General features: G+C 43.3%; 1 protein-coding gene across 2 annotated transcripts in view; it reads left to right on the forward strand.

Annotated features, from left to right (window-relative positions):
* The window catches only part of RAD23B (RAD23 nucleotide excision repair protein B), a 355,852-nt gene that overhangs the window by 298,899 nt on the left and 32,038 nt on the right, over positions 1-24,915 (forward strand). The window contains exon 8 of one of the 2 annotated variants that reach the window (XM_078676661.1): positions 5,138-5,265. In XM_078676661.1, the coding sequence (XP_078532787.1) occupies positions 5,138-5,265 (128 nt within the window). The remainder of the gene's footprint in view (positions 1-5,137; positions 5,266-24,915) is intronic. The other variant, XM_078676659.1, reaches the window with a different exon arrangement.

Genomic DNA, 24,915 nt, shown 5'->3' on the forward strand with positions numbered 1-24,915 from the left:
GGGGCTCTGTTGGTGTTTGTGGGGCTCTGTTGGTTGGGGTGTGTGTGTGGGGCTCTGTTGGTTGGGGTGTGTGTGTGTGTCGGGCTCTGTTGGTTGGGGTGTGTGTGTGTCGGGCTCTGTTGGTTGGGGTGTGTGTGTGTGTGGGGCTCTGTTGGTTGGGGTGTGTGTGTGTGTGTGGGGCTCTGTTGGTTGGGGGTGTGTGTGTGTGGGGCTCTGTTGGTTGGGCTCTGTTGGGGTGTGTGTGTGTGTGTGTGTGGGGCTCTGTTGGTGTTTGTGGGGCTCTGTTGGTGTGTGTGGGTCTGTGTGTTTCTGTGTGGCATTTGCCAGAGATTAAACTATTGGCATTGTAAATGACAATGCCATTTATTTATCTGTTTTCAAAACCAACACATAAATACAAATTAGGCATTTACAATGCAAATAGCTCAAACTTTTCAAAAGGCGAAACCATTGCATTGTAAATGCTTGTTTCCCAATCCATCCACTCCAGCTGAGAGGGCCTTGCATTCTCTGGACCTGAAAAGGGTTTTAAAATTCTATCTTGATGGGTCCAAATCTATACGTAAGTCTGATCAACTGTTTGTCAACTATGGATCGATCAGATCAGGTTATGCAGCCTCGAAACGTTCCATCTCAAGGTGGATAGTTTTGTGTATCAAACTTTCCTACCAATTGGCGCAGAAGACCCTGGGGTTTTCTCTCAAAGCACATTCCACCAGAGGGAAAGCGGCTACTACAGCTTTTCTTCATAATGTGCCCATGTCTGAGATTTGTAAGGCGGCGACCTGAAGGTCTGTCCATACATTTTCCAGACACTACTGTCTAGATTCAGACACTAGAGCAGATACCCAGGTAGGCCAGGCCTCTTTGTGGAATCTGTTTAACGGCTGATTTTTGGCTGTTACAAACTTTGGTTGGGTCATGTTTTTCTCATTTACCTGCATGTGGTTGATGGGCTTGCTATTCTGTTCAGTGCTTATGACTATTGATGAGGATCCCCTGGAAGAGAAGGATGAGTTACTTACCTGTAATCCTAGTTCTCTTCCAGGGGTATCCTCATCAAAGTCATAAGCAACCCAACCGCCTCCCCAGGTAAATGAGATGTTGTCCAAGTGTGTATAGTTTATTGTTGAGCCCTGACTTTCAGGGTTGTGCAAAGCACAACTGACCTGTCACCCCGAGGCATGATGGGAAGCCAGGGGTGATGGCTGCCTTAAAGACACGGTGCCAGTTTTTGTTGAAAATGCTTTCATTTTCTATGCCATTGCTTTACAATGCAGTCTGTGGGCTAACAATGTCTATTAGCAATTTTCAGGATTTATGAGTGTTTTGCTCATTAAATCAGAGTACAAGTGCTATTTGACCTAATGTGTTTTTTATATACTTGCAAATAGTCTATGCATGGGTAATTACATTGTTTAGCCTCAGTTTTGGGGCTGCATTGGTGTGAGAAAAAATGATATATGTACATACATATATGTGGAGCTAGATATGTGATTTCCATATATTTTATATTATTTCCGGGGTCCCCGCGCATGGGTCTGAATATTCTGTGCTTATGACTTTGAGGATACCCCTGGAAGAGAACTAGGATTACAGGTAAGTAACTTATCCCTCTGGATTCAGATTTCTAGGGACAAGGTTTTCCCTGTTGAGGGCCCTGGTATTCCATACCAGTGGTTGGTGTGCTTCGTGGCTCCGTGCTTCTGGCGTGGAAAGTCATGAATATTAATGGACGTCAGCACGCTGGGGTGCTGGAGTAGGCACTGCGAACGTCCCTTCAAGTTATGCCATGCGGAGCCGATTAGTACCCCTGCTCGCAGGTAGGTGGTGTCAATGTAGAAACATGCCTGGACCCAGTGTAAGTCCAGGGGAAAATACTAGAGTAAGGAATCTGCTGCTATAGTGCCTACCAGATAAGGGGTTACTGAAGTAAAGTAACTGGTTTCTCACTTGCTACAGCTTTCACTTAAATGCTTGCTCATTTTCACTGAAACATCAGCTAGCATGAAAATGAGTGGCAGATTAAACATTTTAGTGAGTAGAAATTGGCCCTACAATGATAGGCATTTAAATATTGTAACTTTCATTAGTATGGCTTACAGTTGCTGCAGACTGTATAGTTTCTGCTTTTGCCCATCCAGCTGTGGGCTGATGACTGGGTAATACATTACTTTGAGGCTTTGAAAGTCTCCCAAACCGTGATCAGGTTGAGTGTTTATTTGCTCTTGGGCCTGGGATAATGTCTTGGTGGTAAATGTCTTAAGTGTTTTGTCCCTTTGTGTGTGTATAATGTCTGTAGGACATGTTTATTTGGTGTAGCTGCATTCTTCTACACCTTTCCATTATTTTTTCCAAATCTCAAATTGACTCATTTGGTTTCGAAACAAGCTAAGATATGAAAGATATTGTTTCCTAAATGGCCTCACCAACAGTGGTTCACACATCTTCAACATATAAGGGAGGATATACAGGTGATTGTTGTGTATGCTTCAGTAATCAACTTGCCAGCTTGGGTCCTGAATTAAATGGCTCTGGATTGCACCAACATTATAAAAGCAAGAAGACTTTTCAATAAAACATCACATGCATTCAAATGTACGATTCTGGAGCTTGTGTGTTGAAGAAGTTCATTGACCTTATGATGTGCCAGAAACCTTTGCTTGGAAAAATCTAAGTTGAAATTCACTTCGAAAAAGGTTTCAGGAGCAGCTCTCAGTGCTTATGTGAAGAGTTGTTCCTAATTTCCTTTAATGCCCTTCAAATTGTATATTTCCTGGGATAGTAAAATATTCACCCAATCTGAAAACTTGCTCTTTTTTGGGGCTTGAAACATTGTAGTATCAAAGCGTATGGGACTGGATTTTTAGCTCCTACACATATGCAGTATGCATGGGTAGTGAGATCCAGACCCTTTACGATGAGCCCTTAAGTGTTCTCTGTACAAAATTAGGCAGATTTTAAGGAACCACCTAAGGTTTCTTCTTTATACGATCTTCTTTCCATGTAATGCAGACTATAGAGCGCCTTACATTTTTTTCCTACATCACGTCTATCAGAAGTGTTCTTCTGACCCCATGATGTGAATATAACTATTTTTCATGGAAAACAAATACATTGAGAATAAGCAGTTGGTTATGTTCTCATTTTAAAGGGCTGTCCTCTAAAGGATCTGTAGAGCACTGGATTGTGTCGAGTGCAATAAACTGCTACTGAAGGTAAACAGATAGCTTTCAGAAAAGATCTAGGTTCACACAAGATAACATTCCACAAAATGTAATTCCTTATTCTGGATATGTGCAGAGAATGTAAGAACAAAACAATGGTTTGCTTCGGGGGAGTTTAAAGCCTAACCTCCTAGGCCAAGTATTAAGAGTCTAAGTAGAAGCTCCTCGCAAATGCAGATCGCCAAGCAGCCTCTGCAATTATCAAACTGTTATGGGGCAACTATGTAACCCTGGGAACCCGAGCTAGGAAAGGCAAGAACGAGACAATGGTTCCCTTCAGGAGATGTTTAGAGCCTAACCTCCTAGGCCAAGTATTACAATCCAGAAACACATGAATAGTCATACAGTTCAGTTTATTTCAATATATTTAATCACATAACAGGTGCTCCAAAATCGACGCAGAGAATGTGAATGGCGACATTTGTGAAAGTTTGCGTCGATGCTGTACAAAAATATATACAACATATATGTACATTTCTCACTAGGGACTGATAAAGTTAAAGATTCCCTCCATATGAAAAACAATTAGACGGGACATTGTCTGGTCACTGAATAAAGGTAGCCAGACACCGCCCAAAAGCTGAAATATGCACTTTCTGAAGATTGGTGCATTGGACAACCAATATTGTGACTCGTCTGGTAGAGAGCTGCGACAGTTTGCAGCGTTTACGCTACCTTTACTCAGTGACCCGACATTAATGTCCTGACTAATTGTTTTTCATATGGTATTTTTTTTCCCCCTATATACTGGTTGCTACCATTAATTTGTTGTCCGTATGATGACCCTGATAAATCACTCTATATAGGGTTGAAACGTCGACAAATGAACTAGTGAACTGATATGATTTTATCATGATAAACTTCTCTTATTTTGAGTCCTGCTGAGAATCTAACTTTATCAGCCCTCCATGACAATTGAGATCAGTTCCTGCATTTGTGAGGGTCTTCTGCTTAGACTGACGCTAGAACAGATGCTGAAATGACGCAATATTCTCTGTAGAACCAGTTTGATTAGCTAGCATTTATGTTGCTGGCAATACATTTTCTTTTCTCCGTTTTTCTTTAATCACTGGATAGGATGGGAATGAGAAACCTGTTTAGAATTTGCATGGAAATTATGAACACTCCATATTTCTCTGAATAAAGGCAGTGTGCTTTGTTGGCCAATTATCCAATTAAAATGGTGTTGCTTAATTGTAAGCCTCAAAATCAGCTGCAAGACTAGTGCCCTTTGAAGCTGGATAGGCAGCTTGGTTGCCTCAAAGAAACATTGCAGTTTTTTGCTGTGTTTACTTTAGTTAGTTAATTCCTAAACGTAGCACTGAAGGCAGCTGCCTTGAAAGTACCTTTTTATAGCTTCGACCACCCTTTCTTAAAAATTGAACACTTCTAGCGAACCATAAGTTTAAAACAAGTCAAGTTTTCCTTTCTCTTGTAAAGTCTTTCTTTCAGTTTTCTCCTCTATAGATGGGCATTTTTCATAAGTTTAGTATAATCTCCCATGAACCTTGATTACAAGTAAGAAACATTTCTGTGTAAAACAGCTAATCAGAAAATGCTCCTCCATTTGAGATCTGTGTGAAAGAACGTGTTTACTTTAAAGAGTAGAAATGCCCTGGGAAATTCCAAGCCTTACCTGAATCTGTTTGTGTATTGTGGCTCTTCAAAGAAAGTGAGAAATGTACACCCCCATCCCCCATTCTGTAATAAAGTGTTCTTCAATTTTTGATGAGCTGTACTTATTTAGAGAATTGTCTGTGGCAGTGAAGTCGCAATGCTTTATAATCTATTCCTCTGTTGTTTTGGAGCAATCTCTTTTGTTTTTTAAATAATGGCAGAATTTTGCAGCAGTTGAAATGTGTTGCACTTTTTGGTATTTTCTTTAAAACTTTATATATTTTGTGCTTCAGGTAACCCGCTGGAATTCTTACAAAACCAGCCCCAATTTCAGCAGATGAGGCAAATTATTCAGCAGAATCCATCCCTGCTCCCAGCCTTGCTACAGCAGATAGGAAGGGAGAACCCCTCTCTACTCCAGGTAAGATTCATGAGCTGCTCGGTTTTGTAATATGATTGCCTGTGTATGTGCTCACTTTATTGAAATTTGACAATGCAGGGCAAATGGCATTGTAAAACAAGGAGTGATCGGACGCCCTGCACCTGTTCTGATTTCTTTTTTGTAGCCTACCCTGTATTTTTTCTCTTGTGATCTCTATAATCTGCTGGTCCACTTAGGCTCCTCAGCACTAGGCTCTGCTGGCCAGGGTGTTCGCTGAAAGTGTTTCACCACTTTTAGTAGAGGCTTGCTTCTGCCCTATCCAACCAGACTGTGCAGAGACTCTATATTGGTTATAGCTGAATTTATAATTCTTGAGCACTTTTACCTGTTTTATGGTTGGAAAGCCTGTTGGTGCCCTAGTTGAATCAACTAAATAACGGAATTCTTGATTCCTCCTGTGTATCTAGGTTAGTCTGTTGTAAAACATGCTTGTGGTTTGTGGGTTTGGATATGGAAACTGGTTATGGTATGATCGGTCTCCTTACAGAGTACCCATTGTATGCACCACGCACTGGTATTTGTCCTTGCCTAGAGTTGTGACATTCCTACCCCTCTGTGACTGAGTTGCAGGGATTCTGTTTTTGGAACAGAACTATGCCTGGGATCACGGAGAACATCTTCGATGACTAACACGACCTCCCGGAAGCGGTAGACTCGGATCTAGAAATCATCACCGTCGAGGACCAGTCTGACTCTGATGACCAGATCACGCCGGGGCAAAAAGTGAGTACTCAGCCCCCAACCCCGCTCATTCCAAAAGAAAAGGCTCCGGTCGACGCATCGCCTAAAGGCTTTAGCCGAGGTAGACTAGTTACTTCAGAAGCCCCGCCTTCCAGCTCGGCTCCGAAGCCCAAGACTAAGCCTTTCGATACACCCGGCCCGAGTAACACTCTCCCCAAAAAGGTTGTCGACCCGAAAAAGGTTGTTGAACCGACGGCCATCGAACCAAAGAAGGGTGTTGACCCAAAAATCGCCGAATCGAAAAGGTTCTCGAACAAAAGGTCGGCCAAACCAAGAAAGCTATCGAACCGAAATCTCTAGAACATAACAAGAGTTATAAGCCACAGAAGGTCGTTGATCCAAAAAAGATACACGACCCGAAGAAAAAGCCCGTCGACACGGAAAAAGCAGTCGACTCGAACAAAAACATGGAGTTGAAAAAAGTCGTCGAGCACAAAAAACAAGACAAACTTATCGAACCAAAAACTCCGGTCGGTCCGCAACAGGTTGGTGATCCAAAGAAGGTCGCCGAACCAAAAAAGACTGTTAAGAACTTCGACAAGGACAAAGTCGTCGAACCGAAAAAGGCCTACGACCCTAAGGCAACAGTCGAACCAGACACAGCTCCTTGACCTAAGGCTCTCGAGCCAAAAAGTCACGGACTAGTCACCAAGCCAAAAACATTGGTACCAAGGCCACGGACAGTTGAGGAAGAACTCTTCCATCCTGATCCAGTGTGTGAGGAACAATCTAAACTGTACATAAACCCTGAAACAGGAAAAGTTAGTTTATCATCGGAAAAAGAGACCAATGGACATGGACACTCCTTCCCCTGTTCCTCCAAAGAAGTAAGACTTCGGGACATCTCCCTCTAGACCTTTCACTCCTCCTCTCTATCCTAATATGCCTTTTGTGCCTTACTCTCCTACACATTCACAATATGATGAGGAAGAGAACATGGGGGTAGATCCTCATAACGATTTTGATGAGCCACAGGATCCAGATGCACAAGATCCTGATACACAATAACCCATGGGATGACCAAAACGATCCATATGATCCACAGCACATCCTAGACACCTCCACATACCCTACAAAACCGTTGCCTACTGTTGACACCATTCTTTTCAATCAATTGCTAGATAGGGCAGCAAAATATCACAATGTGGACATGTACACTGACCCCATAGAAGAGGACTTTTTATTTGACACCTTTCCTACTTCTGAGAAAAATGTCAGGACACTACCTATGTTGAAAATGGTACTCAAACATGCGCCATACATATTCAAAGATCCAGCCAGAGCGCGTGTACTCAACCCCAGAGTAGAGAAGAAATATAAGGCGGCCCCTTCCGACCCCGCCTAGATCAAATCCCAGTTGCCTTTAGACTCACTAGTAGTGGCAAACGCCTGATAGAGAGCCAACTCACAAACAACAGGAGATGCTCCCCTCCTAACAAGGATTCTAAGATCCTAGAAGCTTCAGGCAAAGGGTGGCCTCACAAGCTGCAAATTCATTGAGGATTGCAAACACACAGGCTTTATTAGCACGCTATGATAGAGCGCACTACGATGAACTTGAAGGTCTGCTGCATACTTACCAGAACCTTTTAAAGCTAAAGCTAACGACATAATTCAGGAAGGCAAATTTATAACTAATGCTTCCATTAAATGTGCGCTTGACGCAGCTGATACAGCAGCAAGATCCATTAATACTAGTGTATTACTACGCAGGCATGCGTGGTTACGCATCTCTGGTTTTAAGAACAAGGTACAATCCTCAACCAACCAGTTAACCCAGATTTCCTGTTTGGTCCAGCAGTAGACTCAATCTTACACAAAATGAAAAAAAAATACTGAAACTGCGAAGTCAATGGGCGCACTTCAGTTTCAACAACAGAGGTTACTTTCGTCGCTCCTCCTACAGAGGCAACACATCAAAGGCTTCCTCTACATTCAAAAGTAACACCCAGAGTACCTTTAATAAAGGCTCCAACAGAGGGAGTTATAGGGGAAACTATAAGGGCAGGGGATGTGGAGGCAATAACACCAGAGCCTCCACTGCTACCAAACAGTGACACACCCTCCGGACCACCCAACACCGGTCGGAGGCAGAATAAAACAATTCCTATCAGTCTCGAATGCCATTACCACAGTCAGGTGGGTCAGACAAATTATCCAGTATGGTTACTGCCTGGAACTCACTTCTACTCCACCCAACACACCACCCAAACATCGTCCTATGTCCAAAGAACACATCACACTGTTACAAGAGGTCGTGTCCATGCTGGAAAAAAGAGCCATATAGCCAGTCCCTTTTAAACACCTGGGGACAGGAGTATACTCTCTATACTTCCTAATTCCCAAGAAGGATGGGTCCCTCAGACCCATTCTAGACCTCAGACCGCTAAATCAATACATACTCTCAGAGCATTTCCATATGATTACTCTACAGCAAGTACTCCCGTTACTCCAGCAAACGACTTCCTTGCTACGTTTTACCTCAAAGACGCATACTTTCACATATCTATACATCCAGCTCACAGAAAATAGCTCAGGTTCACAAAAGAAGGGCAAAATTATCAATTCAAAGTTCTCCGCTTCAGGGTAACTACGGCCCCAAGAGTTTTCACAAAATGCCTAGCAGTTGCAGCAGCACACCTCACAAGGCAACACATCCACGTGTTTCCATACCTCGACGACTGGCTAATAAAGGCCAGCTCGTACGCGCAGTGTGCAAGAGATACGTCTCAAACACTCCAGCTGCTGCACAGTCTGGGGTTTTTCCATAAATTACCCAAAATCACATCTACAGCCCTCCCACATACAGCAATATCTGGGAGCCACCATAGATAAATCAGTAGCAAAAGCAAATCCAAATCTAGCCAGGATAGCCAATATGCAGACTCTCATTCAAAGTTTCAGCCACAACACACTTTACCAGCTCGAGTGTTCATGCAGCTCATAGGCATGATGGCCTCCTGTATACTCATTGTCCCTCATTCCCGCCTTCAAATGCGTCCACTGCAAGAATGCCTTGCAAGGCAGTGGAACCAAGCTCAAGGACAATGAAAAGACCTAGTGTTTGTGGACAGTCGCGCTTACAACTCTCTGCAGTGGTGGAACCCACAAAACCTTTCCAAGTGGCGACTGTTCCAGGAGCCGGTTCCACAAGTAGTACTAACAGCGGACGCATCACGGACAGGTTGGGGAGCCCACCTACTTCAATTCACAGTTCAAGGGCTCTGGACAATAAAACAAAAAACACTGCACATCAACCACTTAGAGTTGCTCGAAGTATTTCTAGCACTCAAAGCTTTTCAGAAGTACTTGTACAACAAGACTGTGTTGATCCAGACGGACAACATGACTCCCATGTATTACATACAAAAGCAGGGAGGGACACACTCCACAGCTATCTCACCTAGCACAGAGCATATGGAGGTGGGCAATTCCAAAAAACATCTTTCTCCTAGCAGAACACCTACCGGGGAAAGACAATCAAGTAGCAGATCTGCTAATCAGGCACAGCCAACAGCTACACGAATGGGAGATTCACCCTCAGGTTCTCAAACCATTGTTTCAGCAATGGGGGCATCCAGAGATAGACCTGTTTGCCACAAACGAAAACTCAAAATGCCAGTACTTTGCCGCCAGGTTCCCACATCCGTTGTCACAGGGCAATGTGATATGGATGGACTGGTCAGGCAGATTTGCGTACGCTTTTCCACCAGCCCCAATGATTCTGCTGGTGGCACGCAAACTACGACAGCAGTCACTCACAATGATCCTGGTTGCTCCCACATGGGCAAGACAACCATGGTACACAACGTTCCTAGAACTTTCAGTAGTTTCCCACCAAAGACTGCGCCTCTCGCCACATCTTTTAACTCAGAGCCATGGAGAAATCAGGCATCCAGATCCCAATCAGATGAACCTAGCGATCTGGCTCCTGAAGTCTTAGAGTTTGGGTACCTTAATTTGCCTCCTTATTGCATGAACATTATCAAGGAGGCAAGACGTCCAACTACTAGAGCATGCTATGCAGCCAAATGGAAGAGATTTGTAATTTATTGCAAAAATAACCAAATCAACCCATTAGATGCTTCCATCCAAAACATTATCTGTTACCTATTGCATCTTCAAAGATGCAATTTGGCATACTCTTCTATAAGATTACATCTTGCTGTTATTGCAGCTTACCTCCAAAATAGACAACACATGTCTTTGTTTCAAGTACCCCAATCAAAGCTTTTATGGAAAAACTTGAAAGGATAATCCCTCCAAAGCACCCAACTTCATCAGTCTGGAACTTAAATATAGTACTTACCAGACTTATGGGACCCCCGTTTGAACCACTACATTCATGCGAATTACAATTTCTAACTTGGAAGGTGGCATTTTTAATTGCCATTACCTCCCTTAGGAGAGTAAGTGAGCTACAGGAATTAACCATTCAAGAACCTTTCATGCAAATACAGAACAATAAGGTAGTGCATCGTACTAACCCTAAGTTTATGCCAAAAGTAATATCCACTTTCCATATCAATCAGTCCATAGAATTACCAATTTTCTTCCAAAACCTGCAGTCAGTGGCTGAGAGAGCCCTACACACACTAGATGTAAGAAGGGCTCTGCTATGTTACGTTGACAGAACCAAATCATTCAGGAAAACAAAGCAACTATTCGTTGCTTTTGCACCACAACATAAAGGGAATCCCATCTCAAAATCAGGAATAGCCAGATGGATAGTTAAATGTATTCAGATATGCTACCAAAAAGCTAAACGGTCCGTTTCCTCCAAAAGCACATTCAACGCGTAAAATGGGGGTATCCATGGCATTCCTAGGAAACATTCCCCTAGAAGAGATATGTAAGGCAGCTACATGGTCTACCATACACACTTTCACTCTACACTACTGTGTAGATGTGCAATCAAAGCAGCAAGCTGCTGTAGGCCAGGCTGTCCTTAAAACTCTTTTCCAAACTGCTGCAGCTGGTACAAGTGACCACCGCTAGAGGAGATACTGCTATACAGTCTATGCACAGATATGAATTCAGCAGCCCACATGCCTCGAACGGAATATGCTACTTACCAGTATGCATCTGTTCTTGGCATGTAGGGCTGCTGACATTCATATCGCCCACCCTCCTCCCCGGTGCCTGTCACAGCTGCAGTACTTTTCTACACATATTTACATGGACATCTCTTACTTTTCTATACTCCATCTTTGCCACAATGGCGAAAAGCAATCTGAGGATGGAGAAGATGCCCATGCGCACTGTAGTCCAGGGGAGGAGTCACCTATCTCGTGATACTTCGAAGACTCTTCCAGGACAACAAGGTGCAATCATCCGGACCAAACACTAGGCTGCGATCTATGCACAGATATGAATGTCAGCAGCCCTACATGCCAAGAACAGATGCATACTGGTAAGTAGCATATTCCTACCTTATTACGAAGACCTGGGTCTTAAAATAAAGTACAAAGTAAAATGTTCTAAAATTGGTGTGGATCTTGAGTCGTTTGCCCATTATTGATGCAATAAGTGTCTTACACTTCTCTGTGTTAAGCCTAAGACTGCTTGCCCACACTACCCCTAATAGAGCATTTTGGGTTTTATATTGAGCCCTGTAAACTTTTGTAGAACCCCTGGACTCTGTGCACTGTACTACCACCTAGTGGCAATATCATATACAGAGTCTGCTTCCTACACTCTCCCAAACTGTTGCCGACAATAGAGATGCAGCCAAGTTCACCATCCGATGTGGAGTTGTTACTATTGACTCTCTAGCCAGAGCAGTGCCACAGGCCCCATGGGTCAGGCAGCCAAAGGTTGTTCCCTTTTGGTCTTACAAGTGCCCCTTGTGTTTTCACCAAGGTGACTGCAGCTCATCTGGGGAGATCAGGACTGCCAGTCTTTCCCTATCTCGACTACTGGCTTTCCGCCCATACTACCACTGCCCAGTGTTTCAAAAAGATAAGGAACAGCCGGGCCCAAGTCATCCTTGTAGCTCAAGAGTAGGCTCGAGAGTTTGTTGTCCCGAGATGTTGAGCATGCCCATTGGTCTTCGGTCCGGCTGCCCCTTCGGAAGGAGCTTCCGTCACAACAACAGGGTAGGGTACTCCACCCGAACAGTTGACCTCTTTCAAGCATCCGCCTAAAGTCTGTAATATTAATTTGACAGCCAGGTGTCTCGCCAGCAAGACGGTATGCCTGCTGCTGGGGCAAGTTTGAGGCATTGTGTGGAAAAGGGGATTGATCCTCTTTCTGCCCCCATTTCTCAGGACCTTCTTTATTCTCTTGCCCAGCAGGGCTCTACTTTAGGGACCTTTAATGACTACCTTTCTGCCATGTCATCTTTTCTGTGGTTGCCTGACCAGCCATCCCTCTTCAAATCCCTGATTGTACATAGGTTTTTTAAAGGTTTGCAACATGTTTCCTCCTATCTTCATCCTGCGTCAGTAGGACCTTAGTCTAGTCCTGGCGTTCCTGATGTGTGCTCCATTTGAGCCCTTGCACAACCATCCTCTTAGGCTCCTTACCATCAAGACTGCCTTCCTGGTTGCGATAACATCTGCCCTGAGGGTTAGTGAGCTTCAGGGTTTGTTATCTAAGCCTTCATATTTAAACATCTATCTCGATCAGTTGATTCTTCGAACTAGTGCTTTTTTTCAGCCTAGCATAGTCACTCCTTTTCATGAAGGCCAGTCCATCACCCTGCCTACTTTTTACGTTCCGCTGCATTCCTCTAAAGAAGACGAACGCCTCCACTAACTGGACCAAAAAAAAGCGTTTTCTTTCTACCTTGACCACATGAGAGTTGGACGACCAACTCTTCAGTGGGTATGTCAGAGCGAAGAAGAGAAAGTCCATGCAGAAGTGGACCATGTCCCGATTGATCATGCTCTACATTAAGACCTGCTACACACTGTCCAAGAAGCAACCCCTTGAGGGCTTGCGTGCTCATTCCTCCAGAGTCCATATTGCGACCACTGAGTCGGCATGCCGAGTTTCGGTCCTGGACATCTACAATTGGCCTCTCTGCCTACGTTCACAAAACACTACTGCCTGGACAGCCAGGTCCGTGGTGATGGGCACTTCGCCCATTTGGTCCTGCAGAACTTTTTGGTATAAAATTGTTTTGCACACCCACCTCCGGGAGGTATTGCTTGGGCATCTATTCTAAGATAAGGAATCTTCAGCTAGAAGTCTCTATCAGATGAACAAGTTACTTACCTTCGGTAACGCCTTATCTGGTAGAGAGACTATCTAGATGCAAATTCCTTAGCGACCCACCCTTCCTCCCTCCTCTGCGAATGGATTTCTAGGGATAAGGCTTTCCCCTTTCAGGACCCTAGTTTTTCACACTAGTGGTCAGTTCTTTGTGGCTCCGCACTCCTGGTGTGGAAAGTCTCGAAAAGAAACTGATGTCAGAACGCTGGAGTGGCACCTATATAGGCATTGCGCACATCACTCCCACCGCCTATACGCAGAGCCGATCAACGCCACCTACTGGCACACAGATGCCGTTTACAAACAAATGTCTGGATCCTGTCTGACACTTGGGGATAAATCTAAGGTAAGGAATCCATGGCCAGATAGTCTCTATCAGATAAGGCATTGTTAAAGGTAAGTAACTTATGTTTCTTGACAATTGGCTGAGTAAGAGTGCAAGCATCCATTATTGCGTAGAAGGGACACAGACAACCATCTCCCTTCTTCATAGTCTTGGGTTTACCATATACGTGACAAGTCCTACCTCCAACCCTTCCAGATACAACCTGTTTTAGGACCAATTCTAAATTCAGTCGGCAGCAAAGCCTACCCAAGTCTTCAAAGGGTTGCGGTCTTTGGGCCGTTAGTTCCTCTTTTGCCTCCCACATCGTCACGGTAAGAACTGTAATGCGCTTCTTGGTATAGTGGTATTGTGCATCGTTATAGTACCACATGCACCTAATACAGCAGATTGAAGATCTATTGTTGTTAACGGTCATGACTGTCTGCAGATGTGGAAGAGCAACAACATGTTGCGGTACAGGCCTTTCCTAGACCCCCATTCTTTAGGTCACCATCACCACAGACGCCTCCGAAACTGGTGTGGAGTTCACCTTGACCACAACGCAATACAGCAGGTGCTGTCTCCAGAACAGCAGAACCACCCCATCAACTATCTCAAGCTTCTGGTGGTCCACTCACCTCTCTCTTAAAGCCTTCTTGCGGCTTATTTGGGGCAAAGTAGTCCTGATTAGGATACAGTATGATCACCATGTACTGCCTTCAGAAGCAGTGGGCACTCACTATGTACCCCTCTCCTTCCTTGCTCAGTCAATCTGGGATTGGACCCTTCGCCGCCGCCTTCAGCTAATGGTGCAGTAACTTCTGGGTGGTGAACAGTGACCTAACTGACCTGTTAAGCAAAATGCACCAGCAAGCCCACAAGTGGGATCTCCTCCTGCAAGTCCTGCACCACTGCGTCCGGTGCTGGGACACATCAGATGTAGACCTGTTTGACACCTTGCAAACCCAAAATGCTCTAACTCCGGGTTACAACAGCCTCGATCCATAGTCCATGCACTATAGGTCAACTCGTCCTGGATATCTGCCTACGCTTTTCTGCCTGTCCTGTTTTTTCCACTGGTGGTGCAGAAAATGCAACAAACATCACTAACAGTCTTCCAGTGACCACCACATGGGCCTGGCAGCCTGCGTATAGTCAGCCATACTAGAGATGCAGATCAGCCCCCAAGAGAGGCTTCCCAACAGGCTGGACCTTCACAGCAGAAACCAAGGCCTGATAATGCACACCGATTCCAAGCAGCTAGTTCTAGTGATCTGGCAACTTGAGGACCTAGAATTTTGATACTTGCGTCTCCTCCCCCAAAATGTATGTATATCATGTGAGAGTCTCGTAGAGCTGCAACACCTGCATGTTAAGCTGCAAAGTGGAAAAGTTTGGTCCATTACTGTGTTGCCAAGAAATGAAATAATCTGACACCTGCAGTCCAAGACATCGTCATCTTCCTACTCCGCCTTCGGACATCATGCCTAGGTTACACTTCAGTGCATGTTCATTTATCTACTGTAGCTGTGTACGTGCAAAACAGGGAGCCTTCCTCTCTCTTTTGCATTCCTGCTATTTAGGTGTTCATGGAATGGCTCGAGAGAGTCATCCTTCCTAGGGTTGCACCTGTGAGGAACCTCCATATCATACTGACCAGACTCATGGGTTCCCCCATTTGAATCCTTACACTCTTGTCCACTCCAGTACCTCTCCAGGAAGGCTCACTTCCTGGTGGCAGTAACTTCTTTACACTGCATTAATAATCGGCAGCCCACGCCCTGCAAGAACCTTTCTTGCAGGATCTCAAGCTCAGGTTAGTACTCCGGACTAACTCTAAGTTTCTTCCAAAGGTGGGTTTGTCATTCCACCATAATCAGACTGTAGAGCTCCTGGTGTTCTTCCCCCAACTAGACTCTGTACCTGAGAGAATGTTCAATAACCAATATGTCAAGTGCGGCCTCATGTATTACATTAACAGGAATAAAGCTTTTTGCAATGCTGACAAATGTTGTGTAGTTTTGCAAAGCCTCACAAAAGGACAGCCTACATCCAAGCAGGAATTACTAGATGGATAGTTAAGTGCATTCAGGCTTGTTATCCCAAAGCCAAAAGGACCCTCCCCATTACTTCTTTATCTCATTCCACTCTAAAGAAGGTGGCTACCATCATTTTTGGGGGAAACATTTCCCTAGCCAACATATGCAAGGCAGCTACATAGTTAACCCATGCACATTTACTGAGCACTACTGTGTGTATGTTCTAGACCTAAAAACAAGCACTGGTTGGCCAGACAGGTCTAAGAATTTTGTTTCAGATGTGAGGAAATTAAGTGTATTTTATGTTGCGATTGTGTGACTTCATCGTGTAATACACTTACCGTCCTCTTTAGGACTCTTGGGTTTTGTTTGTCAAACCTTCAGCTGAACCCTGGGTAGCTGTAGGTCTGAGCAGCAAAGCTGTCACAAAAGAACAAGTGTAAAGCATATGAATAGCACCAAATCAATTGAAGAAAGTTACAAGACACAAAAGAAATCCGACACCGATTCATAAAAATAGACTGTATTTTTATGTATTTTTAGACACCACAATGAAATAGATCCACAAGAGCGTTCCGGAGATATAGAATTTACAAAGTATAGTAGATCAAAGCATTTCAACCACTAACACGCATTGGCAAATTCAACTAATGTGACACTTAAACGTTTTCACTAAAGGTTTTGGCTATTTGTATTGAGATCACTTTAGGTGACCAAATCCAGTAGAGAACAAGTCAGGGGGAGCAACAAGATCCTCAGATGCAGTTGCTTCAGCTGATAAGCGGTCTACAGTAAGTTCAGGCACTTATATCCTTTGCAGGGCTTTTCTATGGAAGTGATCCTGATGCAGGGGATGGAAGATGCTGCAGATGCTCAAAAGGATACTGTGAATGCAATGCGGTCAACAGAGGTCTTGCTGCGACTACTCCTCGGTCCATGATGGAGGTGAGGTGGTCCTAGTCACAGGTTCGGTCCCAGCTGCACTCCATTGGCACTCTCTGGCTCAGCGGACTCTAGTGCAGCTGTGTGCTTCTGGTCCTTGTGGCTGCACGGCGGCAGTTGGTGGGTTGAAGTCTTTTGGCTACCAACTTGCCTCAGCAGGCTTTTCAGCTGTTTTACCCCTGTACTGTGGACAGGATGGCAGCTCACTGACTCTTGGAATCTCTTGGCTTTGGCTGGGTTCTGGAGATGACTTCTCCCTAAGCAGCTAACAGAAGGTAAGACCCCTCAACAGTAAGGCTGTGCCCATTAATCCTAAACACCACCAAAAGTGCCAATATTGTTCACTATTCATTCCATTACTTCAAGAAAGGGGCACATCCCTTACTCAATTAGACACCAAAAATTTCACTTGATATCTTTTATTTATCTGAATTTTTGAAACTTCATTATACTTTTTTTCTGTCAATTAATCAAACGATCTACACATCATATATACAAACCGCACCCACCATTTACATTTTTACAATAAACACAAAACAAATTTTTTTAGACATTACCTAGGTACAACATGAAAGACATACACTTCTGAAAAAACAATTCCCCGTTTGAGTGAATGCGCGAGGAAGATTGCCATCCCTGCCGAGACATACAACTAAAAATTTCTAAAATACTCAGTTTTTGAAGGCGTCAGAAAATAAAGACTAGGCGGATGACACCTATGCAGAGTCGAACAACGCCAACTATTGGCACACGGGGGGCTAGGAGACACGCCCACGAGGAACATGGCGGCGGGCTGAGAGCCGGTCGCGGCAGCGCCGTGGTGCCCTCCGCTGGTCAACGAGAGATATGTTGTAGCGAGAAGTCGCGAGTTTCCCTTCTGACAGGTAAAGCGGCAGATGCGTTTTCCCCCGTCATTATCCAGCACTAAGCTAAGCCGGCACCTCTGTTTGTTTTCTCTTTGAGGTTGCTGGCCAGCCGGTCGCCCGAGAGGAGATTGCAGGTCGCAGGCAGCGCTAGGACCGCGCAAACCCGGCTCTGCCGCCGGGGAAAACAAAATACAACGATCGAGAGATGCGGGCAGAGTGTGTGGAGCAGACTGTGTTCGCATGTATCTAACCTGCAGCGACCGGTGAGAGAGGCAATATAACGTATCTACACCGGCTTAGCCTCCCAACAGGTAAAAGGAAATAAAAAAATTTTCAAAAAACGTCGCAAGGGCCTTAACGGACCTGCGCTTACCTGTTTTTTCATACTGGAAGAACGCCAACGGTGCCTATGGAGCAGATGTCGCTCCGTGCTGTTTAGACTAAAACTTGGAGGTTTGGTAGCATACACCTCTGAGCAGCAATCATGTACAATACAGCCTGTGAGAAAGAATCTTTATTCTTTTGTAAGATGTGGGGGCTATGGGACTAAAGCGGTAGAGACTTCTCCCATTCACATCACGGAGAGGTCGGGTTGCTGTATGGATCTAACGCAGTCTGATGTCTCTACTTACAAGGATGGCTATGCTATTTTAGGGAAAGTCTCAGCACAAGAGCCTGCATTTTTGAAAGGTACCAAGCCGGCGGGACACAAGTCAACGTAAGCGGCGTTATCTGTGACAGTGGAGCCTATCGCAGTGGAGCCAAGCTCCAATCCCGTAAAAAAGGGGATTATTCTCCCAATAAGAAGAAATAGGTATCAGCTGAGATCTAGGGTTGAATTAAAGGAAAAATGTGCTTTGGAATTTGAATTTGAAGAGAGGGAGCGGCCCATGCCACTAACTCCCTGTAAAAGTAGAAAGAAAAAGTCTACTTTAGTTAAGAAACTTAAAGGGGCAGCCCTTGAATGTCAGGCGGTCAAAAGCACCCCATCCCTTAAATCTTTCTTTAAGGTCTTAGATCAAGCTAGGCTTTCATCTGTGCAGTCGGAGGTCAATACTGTCATTGTACCCTTAAAAAACCGCTACGAGGTCCTAGAAAACTTGGAAAACATGGAAAATGTTGAGGGAACTCATATGTCGAGTTTAGAGAGCTTAAGACAGTTAAATCCCCCTGGGACTGAGACTGAGACTGAGACTGAAAATGCAACAGCAATAGGTACTCCGGCAAATGTAAATAAAGTAAACCCAGTAGACGAGGCCCAAGGAAACCAGGATAAGAACCCCACGAACCGAGTCAGTCTGGAGCAGTAAAACCTGCACAAAGTAGCTCCAAAGATTCAATAGGTGAGGCGAGGAGAAAGGAAGTAAGTAAAGATAACCAAACTGTTCAAATAATTTCTGGATCGAGGAGAAGTTCTGTGGACCTTGGTGAGCGGGAGCGGGAGAGCGACAGGTTAGGGGATCTCTTTCAATCTCTTAGAGGCGATATGATGTTGAAATTTGAGATCTCAGAGACCAACCAAAAAACCATACAAGATAGATTTGATGCATTAGAATCTAGGCTGGAGCAGGTCACTCTTCGTACAGGGAACCTTGAAACAGAAACAGCTGCTTTGAACAAAACAGTGCATGGCAACCAAAAAGATATAGAGCATTTAAAAGTCCAGAATAGATCTTTGGTTATGGATATTGAGCGGTTGGAGACTCAAGCACGTAGGAACAACCTAAGAATCTTGAAAATACCGGAGGGGGAAGAGCTGGAGGACATAAAGGTATTTGTCTGTAAACTTCTGAGAGAAGGTGTCCTAAAAGATCGCCCGGACATAGATCTGGAGGCAGAAATTCAAAGGGTGCACAGAGACCCCTATAAGAGACGTACAGACAGGAAACAACCTAGAAAAATACTAGTAAACTTCCAAACGTATAATGTCAAGGAGCTTATTTTGAGGAGATCTGTTAAAAACAGACCTCCTCTACAAGTCTAGTTCTTATCTTATTAGGTCGGATATTGGAGCAAGAACTGCACAAAGACAATGAGAGCTGGGCACTAGAATGCCGGATCTGAGGTCGCTGGGAGCCCAGGTACAAATGAGATTTCCGGCTATGCTCAGGATTATGTGGAAGAATAAGACCTACAGCTTCACACAGCCAGAAGAGGTTGATAACCTTTTGGACCGAATGAGAAGCGAGCAGGAGGAGTAGTACTGGAAAGTCTGGCGTTCACCTTAAAGATGGTAGAAACTGCAAAAAAAAAAAGAGGGTGGGAAAAAAAAAAAAAAAGCGGTTGGGGGCACACGAGAAAGCAAATTATTGCATAAAATGTTGCATGATAAAACTGGGGATATGATTTATTTCTGATTCAGTTCATCTCGCTAAAAACTTATTATTGGTCGCGGACACCACCCGGCTGCGCCGAAAAGGCGAAGTCATCGCCAGGTATGCAGAGGGGGTTCCTCAGGGGGGAGGGGCTGTATGGGTGGGGGGGGTCAGGGGGAAATTAAAAGAAAAAAAATCCTCATATATAAACAAACTTATTCTGTATAGAGGCATGGATGGGTATGAGTGGATATTAGATTCATGATCAATTCATATAAGTTAAAGGTCCTGTCCTGGAACATTAACGGTTTAGGGGAAAAAATAAAACAGAACAGAATTTGTGAATTCCTAAAAAATTCTGATGCACAAATCATAATGCTTCAAGAAACACACCTAGAGGCCGCAGTGTGTAATTCTCTCTTTAAAAAGCTTCGGTGGGTCCAAGAGATAATTCGCTCCAGGCAAGCAGGTGCCACAAGGGGAGTTTCTATCATAATTCGAGCAAACAGAGGGATAACTCTAAGAAATTTTGAGACAGACCAATCGGGAAGATGGTTAGTCGCTGAAATATATATTCAAAATATCCCTTACTCCATCGCTGTGTATTACGGTCCAAATGAGGATAATTCGAGCCCTCTGTCCAAACTCGAAACAGCATTACTCACGACAACTGGCCCTTTAATACTAGGCGGTGATTTCAACCTGGTCTTTGACCAAAAGTTGGATAGAACCTCTAAAGCTTAATACCATGCTCCCTTAAAATCACTTGCCATCCTGGACGTCCTAATGAAAGATTTTACTCTAGTTGATGTCTGGAGGAAAAAATATAGAACTCAACTAGGCTTTACTTTTTATAGTAAGAAATATAAGAACCATTCAAGAATAGATCATTTTTTGGTCGATCAACACCTTCTCAAAGATATCAATTACCTCTCCTTCACACCTACAGGACTATCGGACCACGCTGTCTTGGAGATGGTAATTGAACTGAATACAACTCCCCTAAAATTTAGGTGGACACTGGAGAGAACTTTTATTAGATGAACAAATAAAAGTAGACATTAAAGACAAAACATTAGAATTCTTCATAATAAATTCAGGAACTTCCTCCCTTCAAGTCGTATGGGAAACTTACAAGGCCTATCTGAGGGGAGTCTTAAGTTCATTAATGAATCATAAGAGAAAGAGTAGGAAAAAAATAAGAAAGGAAGACTTGACTGCAATAACAAGAAAGGATCTTGAATTACAAAATGCAATCCTAACGAACTCTAGTAGAGTACATTCGCTAGAGAAGGAACTTACAGAGTTACAACTTCAGTTAAAAATTTCAGATGAGAGAATTCTTAAAGAAAAATGGGAGTCTAGTAGACTAAAAAATTTTGATTACGGGGAAAAGTGTGGAGCCCTCCTAGCCTGGAAAGCTAGAGAAGAGAAAACAAGAAATAACATTAAAGCCTTAGTACAACGGCAGACAGGAGATTTGATGGAAACGGATGCAGAGATCAGAGGAGAAGCAAGGTCCTTTATGAGTAGTCTCTACACGGAAGTCAAAGATCCTAAGGGGGAGGATTTAGAATCCTGGCTGGCAACAAAACATTTATCGCTAATGTCTGAAACAGATAAAGCTTATTTGGGAAGTGAGATCACAGAAGGGGAAATTCTGGGACAACTAAAGAAAATGAAAAGAGGGAAGGCTGCAGGCTCAGACGCGTTGCCAGTGGAGATTTATTTAGATAATAAAGATCAACTAATACCTCCGCTAAGGGATCTTTTTAACTCATTATTAATCCACGGTCACTCTACTCCCCCCTCATGGGCTGAAGCCATTATAACGCTCATACTAAAACCTAACAAAGATTCTAAACAAATAGAGTCCTATAGACCCATTTCATTGTTAAACACCGACATGAAGATCTATTCTGGAATTCTAGCCACTAGACTATCGAAGGTTATAAAATCCATAATTCACCCTGACCAGAGAGGCTTTATACCAGGGAGACAGTTAAATGAATTAACATTTGAAGCAATAGGAGCCATAGATTATGCCAGCACTAAAAGTCTTCCGCTTGCTCTGATCGCCATAGATGCGGCTAAGGCCTTTGATCAGGTCAATTGGAAGTATTTATGGGCCACAATGGAGGCATTTGGGTTCCCTCTTATTTTTATAGAGGCGGTCAGATCATTATATCATAATCCAAAGGCGAAGGTTCTAGTTAATGGAATCCTATCCGATTGCTTTGATATATCTCGTGGAACCAGGCAGGGCTGCCCCTTGTCTCCCCTTCTGTTTGATGTGTATATGGAGCCTTTTGTGTGTGGCATCAGAGAGGACAATATAATTCAACCATTCCAGCTCGGTAATCTATCTCTGAAAGTGGCATTGTATGCAGATGATCTTCTCTTATATACCTCTGATCACTCAGCAGCAATACCAAGGTTGTTTTTCTTATCGGAAGAATTTGGGAATTTGTCAGGTTACCAGATAAATAAGGAGAAAACGGAGATTATGGGATGGAATAATAACATACACATATCGGGTGCAAAACAGACAATGAGGTACCTGGGAATTCACCTAACCCAATCTGTAAAAGACATTACATTACTCAGCTGGCAAAAGGTGGCTAAAGACATCAATAAAACTTTAATCAGATGGGGGAGCCTGCCTTTGAATATATATGGCCGTGTCAATCTTATTAAGATGATAATTCTTCCAAAATTGACTTTCTTATTTAATTGCATCCCTCTATCATTTTCACCTAAAGACATTAATACTTTACAGGGCAAAATCGGATCATTCATATGGGCCTGCAAGTCCACTAGAATTGCATGGAAGAAGCTGAGAAGGGGCTTAAAAAATGGTGGGTTAGCCGTCCCGGATTTAATGTTATACTGCCATGCCTTCCACTTTAAAAAATTTAGGCTCCTTGCAAACAAGTTAGATGCATCATCGCAGGGCCGCCTGTTTCAAGCCTTATTAAACGATCTACCTTATGACCATGATTTCTTTTTATTTAAGTTTGGAGACCAGAATTGTTTTTAAAAAATTCGCCTCAGAATCTTACAGACTGCATTAAGAAACTGGGGGTTTATCAGGAAGACATTCGATATCCATTATCATTCACACACTCCAATATGGGATTCTCCTGGTACACCTCAATGTCTTCAAGTACGCCTTTCACAACCTTTGAAACAGCCGGGTTAAAAAATTGGGGTGATCTCTGGGTAGATTCAGGCTTAGTAAACTGGAACTCTTTAGCACAACTAACCAACGGCCAGCTGACTAGGTTCAAATATTATCAATTATCTGCCTGGTGGTCTAGTCAAAATATGCAAAGGGAGAAAAATACAGACATTCTTGATGCAATTGGCAGGGGGGGGGGGAAATGGTTAAAAGAACTTTCATTTTGGTATAATTTAATGATCACAGAAGAGTATAGTACTTTGCACTTGGAGCTGAAAAAATTATGGGGAAACTGTATATCCGACCCTCCTGAGGAAATCTGTAAAGTTTGGTCAGACTCTTTTACGCTTTCACAGAGGCTAATTAAACCAGCCAATTTAAGACGTAATCATTTGTTTACGGCTTATAGAGTCTATTGGACCCCTGCCAAACTGCATAAGATTACTCATAATAATTACTACTGTCCTCGATGTAATCATTGTACCGCTGATGATGTCCATATTTTCCTTGATTGTCCAGCTATTCAAGATTATTGGAAAGCGATAACGGATTTTTTGAGTGACGTACTTTCTATAACTATTACTTGCTCTCGTAGACTTGTATTTTTTGGCTTAACAGACGATTATAATATTAACAATCTAGACACTAAGTTTATTTTTTATATAATAGTTATTGCAAGGAGACAAATTTGTATGGAGTGGAAGTCAGCGTCTCCCCCTAGATTTGTAATATGCTTGAAATATATAATGGAAGTTTGTAAAATGGACTTAGCTGGTTGTAACGAGAGTACTGAAAATGTTTGGTCTAAACTGGTGATCTGGATGAACAGGTGAGCGGTCCTATGATTATGCCAGAGGTTGTGTCGGTCCTGTCCTCCACTTTGCCTAGGGCGCCCAAAATAGGCTCTGAGGAGTGGGATAAGGAAAACAGCCTACCTCTGGGACATCCCTGTTTGCCATGATACTGTTTCCGGGGCGGACACGAAAACTACAGTATAAGAGGTAACCGCGAGACCCATCTAGAGCATAAGAATCCTGGTGGCATATATGAGGACAAAAAAAAAAAAAATTAAAAAAAAAAAAATAAAGACTAAAGAAAGAGAAGCTGTAAATATGGCAAGGATGGCTGATAATGCACCCCCATAAACAAAAACAATTAGGAGATACGAAGTGTATAGGTGGATGAAAGGAGATCGGCTGATCTTGTTGAAAAAGCTTTTGGTCCTGATGAGAACCCTGTGAATTAATTCTTGGGTTCTAAACGCATCGACAACCCAGTAATTTGTTCCAACAAGTGCAGCAAAAAGAGAATTACCTCAGTCTCGTTGTAGACTTTGTGAAAAACATATCAAGTGAAAATAGTATTAGGTTTCACGGCAGTGGGTTCATTGATAACAGGGACAGTTGGTTATATAATTATCATTCAGCAAATTCAAATCTGTTTTCTATTGTATGTATTGAATTGTTTGTATTCTTTTCAGAAGTGTAGGTCTTTCATGTTGTACCTAGGTAATGTCTAAAAAAATTATTTTTGTGTTTATTGTAAACATGTAAATGGTGGGTGTGGTTTGTATATATGATATGTTTAGATTGTTTGATTAACTTTAATAGAAAAAAAGTATAATGAAGTTTCAAAAATTCAGATAAAAGATATCAAGTGAAATTTTTGGTGTCACATTGAGTCAGGGATGTGCCCCTTTCTTGAAGTAATGGAATGAATAGTGAACAGTATTGGCACTTCTGGTGGTGTTTATTCTCCCTAAGCAGGACACAGCAGGCACAGTCCTTCTCGGCTAGCCAGCAGGTGCTGTCCACGCAAGTGCAACCTCTTTGCTGTTTCCACAGTGCAGCAGGGCAGTCCCCCTTCAGTCCTTCCAGTAGAGATATGAGTTTTGGTGTGCCAGTGATTACCCTACTTATGCTCATAAAATGCCATCAGTGCAAGATACAGTTGATAGTCAATAGACTACTAGATTCCCTTCCACCTGATGACCACTTCTGTG

The sequence above is a fragment of the Lissotriton helveticus genome, chromosome 2_1 (assembly GCF_964261635.1).
Source record: "Lissotriton helveticus chromosome 2_1, aLisHel1.1, whole genome shotgun sequence".
NCBI lineage: Eukaryota > Metazoa > Chordata > Amphibia > Caudata > Salamandridae > Lissotriton > Lissotriton helveticus.